Here is a 10,560-nt window from a genome sequence, read left to right on the forward strand (position 1 = left end):
GGTTCGAACCACCAAGCTTTTGGTTAGTCATCACATGCTTAACGATTGGCATGATCTCAGGGACCATAAGCAATGAGGAGCCCACTGGAACATATGTCTTTACCTGATGCAGGGATTTTGCCCTTTTCGTCCTGAGTCTCTCAATGAGTCTAACTCCTCTGTTTTGCTGTCCCTTATTTAAAATCCAGAGACCCTCTGTACTTCCTCAGAGATTCAGACAATCTCTAGCCCCTGAGAAGACACAGAGATGAAGCAAAGGAGAGAACTTGATACTACTGGGCCTGGCCTCAATGGAACCCAAGATAAGCTTGTGGCCTCAGGCAAGTGTCCTGTCCTGGCCTCTGTTTACCCAACTGTCAAGCAGGCTCTCCCGCCTCCACCTCACCAACGTAGACATTCTCACATCTTAGGGACTGAAGCATCTTCACTCACTGATGTGGTTACTCTTCATTCTCCTTTTCCGGACCACCATTACAAGCACTGAGCATGTCGGTTCTTTCCTGAAGCCCAGTCAGATTTGCTCACAGAGCAAATCCCAGGTTTAACAACTGGCCTCAATTCTCATCTTTCCTGTGTTCTGTGGGTACGCTCGGCACCACCCTCAATTTCCCGGCAAAGTCGGTTGTCATCTCTGCCATCGCTGCCTCCTGGCAGATTGTAGCTGCCTCTATTGTTTCAATACATAATTGATAGGACCCATTTTCACGGCCAAGGCCAGCTCTCAAAGCACACTTGATCCTGAGCAAGAAAGCAGCAAGCTCTTCTCTGTAGAGTGTGTGTGTTCTCCACCCAGGGCTGTGTGCAACTTTTCCCAAGTCTGACGCTTTACTGGGGCACCTCACTAGGCCAGGAACAATGGGGCCACAGAATAATAGGACAGTCACCACCATTTCAAGACTGCTCCCAGAGGCAGGAGTGTAAGAGACATGAAACACCAACATAGGATGGTTTTCGAGAATCGGGGTGCAGCACCTGGCAGGCTGGAGCCCACAGCCTCCTGCAGTACAGTGTGGTGGTCCAGACACTGAGTTCCCATCGGAAGCTGGGATTTCATTCTCTTTGCACTGTCTGTTACCCCAGGGACTTCAAACATGACATGCCAATTCTCTGGATTCTAACCCGTTTACCTATAAGCTATGACTGCATCAGCTTCTACCCTGCCAGCTTCACTGAGCTGTGGCGAGGATCAAGAAGAATAACCAATGTAGAAATTCTTTGTAAAACACCATACTTGGGCTATTCCAAGAGTGGTCCATGGACCTATAGCATTAGCATCATCTGGGAACATATTAGAAATACGGAATCTCAATAGTGAGTAACTATTATCAGAACTAATTACGACTGTCACAATTGTAAAGGTAGAAGTTTTGTAACAAAAATAGGGGAGTAGTTGGTAGCATAGTGGTTACGAATCGGGCTGCAAATTTCACGGTTAGCAGTTCGAAACTACCAGCTGTTCCATGGGAGAAAGATGAGGCTTTCTGCTCCCATAAAGATTTACAGCCTTGGAAACTCTGTACAGGGTCACTGTGAGTCAGAACCGACTCCACGGCACATAACAACAACAGTTAATCTTACAGTCCAGAAACAGAGGACCCTAGGACCATTAAGGGAGAAGAGCACAAGCGGAATGTGGGACCCTACCCAGGGAAGCAGCAACACCAGAGATGGAAGCAGAGATGGGTACATGGAGAAGGGGAGCAGCTGAGGACTCTAGACTCATGAAGTGAGAAGGACTGAGAGCCAGTGGCCAGGAGACAAGCTTGCAGAATGTGTCCTTTGGTTGTTTAAATGATTATATATTCCTGAGTATTTTTGTGTACATCCCCCTGACCCTCAACAAACAAACAAAAACAACAAAACAGAGGGAATGGAAGCAAATACTGTTGAATGATGATGCACGGAGGAGACTGTAATCATTGCAACAAAACAATGGTGTAAAGCCGATGTTCTCCCATATAAACTATCATTCAGTTCACAATAAAAACTTAAAAGAAAAGAAATACAGAATCTCGGAGCCCACCCCAGACCTACTGAACCAGAATCAATGAGGCTCCTAGAGAAGCAATACCATGTGTACAGGTGTGGCATAGGAGGAGGATAAAGGGCTTGGATCCTGGAGTTCTGAGTCCAAATTCACCTCTGCCCCTTACTGCCTTCAAGGACTTGGGAGATAGTGGTAGGTACAAGAGTGGGCGGTGGGAAGAAAGGGGTGTGGCAATGATCCTATGGTCAGGCTGAAAACAGAGACGGTAAGATGATGGAAAAAGCCAGGAAACATTCTTCCTTCCGCCTACCCTGCCCACCCCAGTGACCCATCTCTTCCCCGGTCACCATAGCTTCTAGGTGTGGAGTCTTAATTGGACTGTCAACCAAGGCAGCTGAGTGGGGCCCATGGTGCTTCAGTGGTAGAATTCGCGTCTTGTAGCACTGGACTGCTAACCACAAGGTCAGCAGTTCAAACCCACCAGCCCATCCTTGGAAACCCAATAGTGTTGCTATGAGTCGGAACTGAATTGACAACACTTAACGAAAACAACAATGTGGGCAATCCGGGTTCGATTTCCAGTCAATGCAACTTATGTACCTTATATGTCAGTGGAAGCTTATGTGTTGCTAGGATGCAGGTTTCAGCGGTGCTTTCAGACTAAGACTAGGAAGAAAGGCCTGGCTATTTACTTCCGAAAATCAGCCAATGTAAACCCTATGTATCAATAATAACCTGATCTGTAACTAAATAGAGGCATGTCCAGGACCGGGCAGTATTTTATTTCAATGTGCAGGAAGTAACCATGAGTTGGGGGCTGATATGAAGGCAGGTAGTGAAGAAAGACAGAAAGAGAAAGACCAGTGCTTGGGGTTCAGCGAGTCCTCAGTTCCACCAAGAGGGCTGGACAGCTTTCAACCTGCCCCTGGACCACATAGCATCCTAGATAATGAATATGGTACTTGGAGAAGGAGTCAAGACCCAAGACCGAGGTCCACAGAGGAGCCACACACACACACACCTCCAGATTGCAAAGGTGGCATCTGAGGGGAGTCTTGTAAGCTCTCTGGAGTCATTCCCAGGGGCCTAGCACCATTTGTGCATTACACCAGATTGTCTATTAAACCACCTTCTTGATGGAGCTTAAAAGTGATGGTACTTGACCTATGTCTCAAAAATGGCCAGCAATGCTGAGAAATGGACTGTATCACATGCAACTAAATTCCATTCAAACAATTACACAGGGGAAGACAATAACTGTGCAGATGTAAGTGCCCCATTACGTGGGTTTAAAAAGACCAACTCCAGTGGGCTGCGGTGAGCATTAAATGAGAGCATGCGATGTTCTTGGTACAGGCTCATGCTTAGTCTATTCCCAGCATCTTCCAGATAAATTGAAAGCTCTCCTCTGGTTCAGAGCTCCCTCCTGTGGCCTGGAGCCCTGGCAGCCACAGTCTAATGGCTCTGCTAATCAATGCCTCCAGTCCTCTTGAAGGAGGCCCAAACACTGATCCCAAAAGCCCAGACTCATGGCTGGTGGAGTTCTTGCCAGAACAAATTGTCCTTTCCACCTCCCCCCGACCACCACCACCAAATACTATAAACAGCTTGGCCCTCTGTGCTTCCCAAGGCTGTACAGGTTCTTTGAAGGAATCAAGGTCAAGAGCTCCCTCAAATAGGAGTTTCAGATGCTCCTGGGTGCCCATTCAAAATGTCCATTCACAAACCAGAGAATATGCAAGTCACCATGTGCATTGAACTGAGCACCCAGGGTAGACTGAGTTACGGGCCCTCCCTTGCGATGGCCTGATTTTGGACAGAGTATGTTCTCCAGCCCTTGACATTGTGCTTGACCATGGGACTTGGTGTGACCAGTAGGACGCGATGGAAGTGACAGTGTGCTGGTTCCAGGCACAGGCTTTAAGGGCTTCATGCTTCTGCGTCACTGTAAGAAGTATTTTCTCTGAGGCTCGAGCCCTGAATGAACACATGTGAAGCAGAGCCCCCAGGAGGCCCTCCACTGCACTCTCGAGCCCCTCCACTGCTCTGACCTCTGCTTTAGCCCCTATTCTCGCCTCTCTAGTCATACTGGCTTCCTTGGGATTCCTCAACACTTTCTGCCTTAGGGCCTTTGCACCTACTTGTCTCTGTTGGAATACTAGTGTAGCACTGTAGAGTAAGCGCTGGACTGCTAACCACAAGGCTGGTGGGTTCAAACCTACCAGGCACTCCTCGAAAACCCTATTCAGGGTCACCATGAGTCGGATCGGACTGAACGGTCACTAACAACATTCTCTCGGTTTGCCCCTCCCTCCCCCTCTGCTTTCTCTGTTCCTTCAGGTTCTGACTCATCAGATAACCCGTTCTTGACCACACTATGTAAAATAGCAACCCCGACTGCACTACCCCATCTCTTTGCTCTTAGCACCGTCTAGCATGTTATACATGTATCTGCTTATTCACTTAATGCTCATCTTCCACTACATGAGCGCAAAAGTTGGTTCACTGTTCTTTCCTCAGGTTCTATAACAGTGTGTGATGGGTAGAAAATGTCAAGAGATATTTGCTGAATGAATGAGGAGCACTGCAATTAGCCACCAAAACAGGATTCCTTAGGACTCCCCATAGCTTGCAACCAAAAGAAGCTTGAGTAAGTAAACAGCAGAGCAGCTAAGAACCCAAAGGCAGGATGCAGCCGGACCTCAGGAGGGTCTGGAAATAAGAACCCGGGAAGGACTATCTTCATCTCTCAACTCTAGTTGCTTCTTCTTCTTTCTTGTCATCATCTTCTTCCTCATCCTCCTCCTTCTTTTTCATCTTCTTTTTTTAATAGACTTTCTTTCTTGTCAATTCAACATTTTTACATATACATTTCAGTGGCAGAAATTGCATGAATCATGTTGTTCAACCCTCGCTAGTATTCATTGTCAAATTTTTTATCACCATAAAAAGATGCTCAAGATAATATGACCTCCGTATGAGGAGCTCTGGTAGCATAGTGGTTATGAATCAGGCTGCTAACCTCAAGGTCAGCAGTTCGAAACTACCAGCTGTTCCGTGGGAGAAAGATGAGGCTTTCTGCTCCCATAAAGATTTACAGCCTCAGAAACCCTGTACAGGGTCAAAACCGACTCCATGGCACATAACCACCATGGTCTCTATGGAGTCCTAGTGTGGCACTGCAGGTTAATGCACTGGACTGCAAAGTCAGTTTGAACCACAAGGTCAGTGGGTCAAGCTTATCAGCAGCTCATCAGAAACCCTATACAGAGTTGCTATGGGTTGGAATCAACTTGATGGCACTTAACAACAAACACAACAATAGTGTCTTTGGAGTCCTGTTTTGGCACTGTAGGTTAATGCAATGGACTGCAATGTGGATTTGAACCACAAAGTTGGCAGTTCAAGCTCACCAGCTGCTACTTGGAAACCCTATAGAGGGTCACTATGGGTCAGAACAGACTCGATGGCACTTCACAACAACAACAATGATCTCTATGCATTTTCTATTCCAGTTATGAGTATCCATGTAAGTTTTTGTTAAGTGCCATTGAGTTGGTTCTGACCCTATATAGGGTTTTGAAGTTTTAAAAAAATCTTTGCGAGAGCAGAAAGCCTCATCTTATTCACACAGAGCAGCTAATGGACTCGAACTGCCAGCCCTGGGGTTCACAGTCCACTGCTTATCGTAGGGAGCCACTGTGCTTCCCATTCCATTTAAGTAAGATCATACAAATCTGTCTGTTTTGACTGTTTTCCTGGTGCATCCCTGTTTCTATACATATCAGCATTTCAATTAATTCTGGCTTCTTTGGGCACCCTTGCTCCATTTCTCATCTTCAACAGATCAGCTTTCTCTCTTACCCAGCTCACATGGAAGACAAAGATGGCTGTCCCATGATCCCCTGTTCTTTTTAACAGAACCAACTATCCAACTTGTTCCTCTGTGTCTCAGTCGCTTTCTGAATTTTCAAAGAAAGAACACTGGTTGCTCCCCACCTTTCCAAGTACCAAACTCTTAACACTATCAGTGCAGTCAGGGACGGGAAGCCATAATCACAAATATGTTTTCCAGACACCCACATGGACTCGTGGTGTGGCATCATAGGATTAGCACTCGACCTCAAGGTCAGTTTGAACCTCAAGGTCAGTGGTTCAAACTCACAAGCTATGAGTCAGAACTGGCTCAAACAGAGACACTTAACAACAGCCTTGTTTAAGTGGAGAAGAAACGGCAGAGCCAGGTATCTGTGAGAACTGGGGAGGTCACATGAAAGAAGAGCCTGCAAAACCTCTTCCAATGTGAGGTCTCAGCTGTCCCCAAAGTTTTCTCCTAAGAAAGGGACTTGCCCTTGTAGTTCCTTCAGTTTGAAGTTCAGGACAAGCCTGCTGCAACCCTCCAAATAAATCTCCTTCCCATCCAAGCCAGGCAGAGAAATGTGTTACCCAGCCCACCTACCACTGTGCTTACAGTTTCAGATTCGTTTCCCAGGCTATCTGGAAGTAGAGCATTCCTATAAAACCCTACATCAGCCAAAACAGTGTAAAGTGAATAAATAATTACCATTCATTTATATGTGAAAAATATCAAAGCATTCCCAGATTTAAAAAATAATAATAATAAAATAACCCACAAAATCATACCAAATAACACATGGAATCTAAAATACCACTAACTATAGTGTCCTGGTGGCCTGTTGGGTAAGCACTGGACTGCAAGTTTGGTTTGAACTACAAGGTCGGTGGTTCAAACTCACCCACCACTTCTCCAGCGTCGCTCGCTGTGAGTAGAAGCCGACTGGGCGGCATTTACAACAATTACAATAACATAGTGTTCACAAACACAGTTCAAAGCGATAGAGGTTCGATGCGAGACACTTGAGTGTATTTCTGGGGAAAGAGCTTGCCTTTCCTCTAACCGCCAGCTGCTGATTGTTAGTTTCGCTCTCCATCTTTTTTCGTAAAAGTAAAAATCTCTTCGAACTCCAGATGACGAAACAGGTACTGGTGTAGGCTTTTTGTAAAAGCAAAGTGGCAGAAAGCGGGAATTCGAAAAGGGGGAGCCATGCACCCGAACTGCCACCAGTGGGCGCTCCAAAAACAGGAATCCTGGTGTCGCTGTAGAGTGAGCACTGGAGTGCTAACTGAAAGGTTGTTGTCCATTCTAACCCATAGCGACCCTGTATAGGGTTTCCAAGGAGCAGCTGGTGAGCTTGAATCATCGACCTTGCAGTTCAAATGACTCTGCAGTCTGACGCATTAGCCCACTGCGCCACACCAGGACTCCAACTGAATGTAGGCAGTTCAAATCTACCAGCAACTTGGTGGAAGAGAGATGAGACTTTCTGCTCCGGTAAAGATTTACAGTCTTGGAAACCCTGTACAGGGGTCGCTGTAAATTGGAATCTACTCTGTGGCAGTGGAATTTGAGTGAGAATTCTCCCAAGGAGACCTGGGTGATGCTAATGGTTAACCTTGTCTGACTGCTGTAAAGTTGGAGATTCAAGTCAACTCAGAGGCACCTCAGAAGAAAGGTTTGGCAATCTAATTTCAAAAAATCAGCCACTGAAAATGTGCTCTGTGGAACACAGCTCTGCTAATACACAAGGGATCACCATGAGTTACAATTAGTGGCAATTTATTGTTAGACAACAGCAGTTCTGATAGCGTAGTGGTTACGAATTGGGATCCGAACCGCAAGGTCAGCAGTTCGAAACTACCAGCTGTTCCGCGAGAGAAAGATGAGGATTTCTGCTCCCGTAAAGATTTACAGCCTCGGAAACCTTGTACAGCGTCACTATGAGTTGGTTCAGACTCCATGGCACATAACCACCACCACCAGTTCATACTACCTATACGTCACAGGTAGTCCTGGTGTGGCGCTGTGGGTTAATGCGCTGGACCTCAAGGTCTGTTTGAACTGCAAGGTCGGCCGTTTGAACTGCAAGCTCACCAGTTGCTCCTTGGATACCCTATACAGGGTCGCTATGGGTCAGAACCGACTTGACGGCACTTAAAAACAACAATACATCATAGGGTGGCTACAAGTCGGAAACAACTTGATGGCACTTAGTAACAACAATAGTTTATACTTATAAATAAATGATTGAATAAATAATTAAATCACAAGGGACAAATCTTGGTCTTCACAAATCAAAATGTTGGCACTAGTTAGGGAGATTAGAAGGTGGGTGATAACATTTGAGGTTAGGGTATTCTTGAAATAAGCTTTTATAAACAGTAAAAGATATGGGGGCTACTTGGATTTTTAAATTAATATTCAATTTATGGAAATAAATAAAAACCTAATATTCCTTAAGTTCTTAGGTTTAATAAAAGTCTTAGTATTCTATTTACAAATCTAAGTTAATAAAATTTCTCTATTTATTTTAGAATATGTATACTAACTCCAAGGAGCTCTGATAGCATAGTGGTTACGAATTGGGGCTGCGAACCTCAAGGTCTGCAGTTCGAAACTACCAGCCATTGCGCAGGAGAAAGATGAGGCTTTCTGCTCATGTAGAGATTTACAGCCTTAGAAACCCTATACAGGATCGCCATGATTTGGAACCGACTCTACAGCACATAACAACAACAACATACTAACGCCATCCTTTTTTTTTTAAGTGCTGTGTCTGTAACTAACAAAACGTTCTCATGAACATAGGATACAATTTAGATTATATTGTGTTGTTGTTGTTAAGTGCAGTTGAGTCAGTTCCAACTCATAGTGAGACTATATAGGACTTCTGAGGAGCAACTGGTGGGTTCGAACCACCAACTTTGAGCTTAGCAGTCCAGTGCTCAGCCTACAACACTACACCAGGACTTCATATTATATTATAGATAAAATAAATGTCTACAATTTTGAATTTTATGCTTTCTTAAACAAGATTTGTGGGTTTTTTTTAAAAAACTGGTTAAAAAATGAAATAATTTTCAACTTTAAAAATCTCACATTAAGTCTCTTACCTATATTGTTGTTGTTGATGATAGGTGCTGTTGCGCTGGTAACGACTCATAGAGACCTTATGGACAAGAGAACAAAACCCTAGCCAGCCCTGTGTCAATATCACAATACTTGCTATGCTTGAGCTCATTGATGCTGACACTGTGTCCATCTATCTTGTTGGGAGTCTTCCTCTTTTACACTGACCCTCCACTTTACCAATCATGATGCCTTCTCCAGGGACTGATCCCTCCTGATAATATGTCCAGAGTATGAGAGATGAAGTCTGGCCATTCAGGCTTCTAAGGAGCACTCTGGCTGTACTTCTTCCTACACAGATTTGTTTATTCTTTTGGCAATCCATAGCACTTTCAGTATTCTCCACCAACACCATGTGCATCAATTCTTCTATGGTCTTCTTAATCATTGTCCAACTTTCACATGTATATGAGGTTATTGAAAATATCATGGCTTGGATCAGGTTCACTTTAGTCCTCAAACTAACATCTTTGATCTTGAACACTTTAAAGTGGTCTTGTACAGAAGGTTTGCCAAGTGCAATATGTAATTTGATGTCCTGACTACTGCTTCCATGAGTGTTGATGCTCGATCCAAGCAAAATGAAGTCTTTGACAACTTCAATCCTGTCTCCATTTATATGGATGTTGTTTATTAGTCCAGTGGTGAGGGTTTTGTTTTCTTTATATTGAGGTGTAACCCATACTGAAGGCTGTGGTCTTTGATCTTCATCAGTAAGTATTTTAAGTTCTCTTCACTTTCAGCAAGCAAGATTGTATCATCTGGAATATTGCAAGTTGCTAATGAGTCTTCCTCCAATCCTGATGCCACGTTCTTCTTCATACAATCCAGTTGCTCAGATTATTTGCTCAGCATTCACATTGAGTAAGTATAGTGAAAGAGTACAATCCTGGCACACACCTTTCCTAATTTGAAACCACTCAGTGTTTCCTTGTTCCATTCTTACATGAGTACATCATCATGAACATTGGAATTATAACTAATTTTTCCTGTACCTCAAGTTCTCATAAACAAATTAAATATTCAATATGCACAAATTGCTCTTAAATAGAACACAAAAATATTGAAGCCACTGTTTTGTTTTGTTTTTTCCCTATGTTGTTGTTGTTATGTGCTGTGGTAAATAATAAAAACATTCCCAGGTTTGTTGGAGTTTTTTAAGTGACTTTCTAAAGCAGCCGTCTTTTAACAGGGATGACACTGCCCCCTAGGGGCTATTTTGAGCATTTGAAGAAGTAGTCACAATGTTGGATGGTTATGTGCATGGAAGTCAGTTCAGAATCACAGTGAACCTGTAAAGAGTTTCCCACGCTGTAAATTTTTATAGGAGCAGATAGCCTCATCTTTCTCCCGCAGAGTTGCTGGTAGATTTGAAATGCTGAGTTTTCGGTTAGTAGCTCAGTTAGTAATCCACTAAGCTACCAGAGCTCCTTTTTTTTGGAGGTACACCATAATTATCTGGTGGGGAGGGGCCATGGTTGCTTGACATCCTGAAATACACAGGTTCGTCCCACACAACTGAAAGTTACCCTGATGGCGTAGGGATGCACGCTCCTGCGCAGCTTGTTAAGTGCCCAGTGCTTGT

The 10,560-nt window shown here is 44.3% G+C and overlaps 1 protein-coding gene across 1 annotated transcript in view; it reads left to right on the top strand.

Annotated features, from left to right (window-relative positions):
* The first annotated feature begins 3,871 nt into the window (after nt 1-3,871).
* Nucleotides 3,872-10,560, top strand: part of IFI27L2 (interferon, alpha-inducible protein 27-like 2) — a 32,905-nt gene continuing 26,216 nt past the window's right edge. The window contains exon 1 of the mRNA XM_006839625.1: nt 3,872-3,934. Coding sequence (XP_006839688.1) covers nt 3,872-3,934 — 63 coding nt within the window. The remainder of the gene's footprint in view (nt 3,935-10,560) is intronic.

This window comes from Chrysochloris asiatica, unplaced genomic scaffold (genome assembly GCF_000296735.1).
Source record: "Chrysochloris asiatica unplaced genomic scaffold, ChrAsi1.0 scaffold00025, whole genome shotgun sequence".
Taxonomy (NCBI): Eukaryota; Metazoa; Chordata; class Mammalia; order Afrosoricida; family Chrysochloridae; genus Chrysochloris; species Chrysochloris asiatica.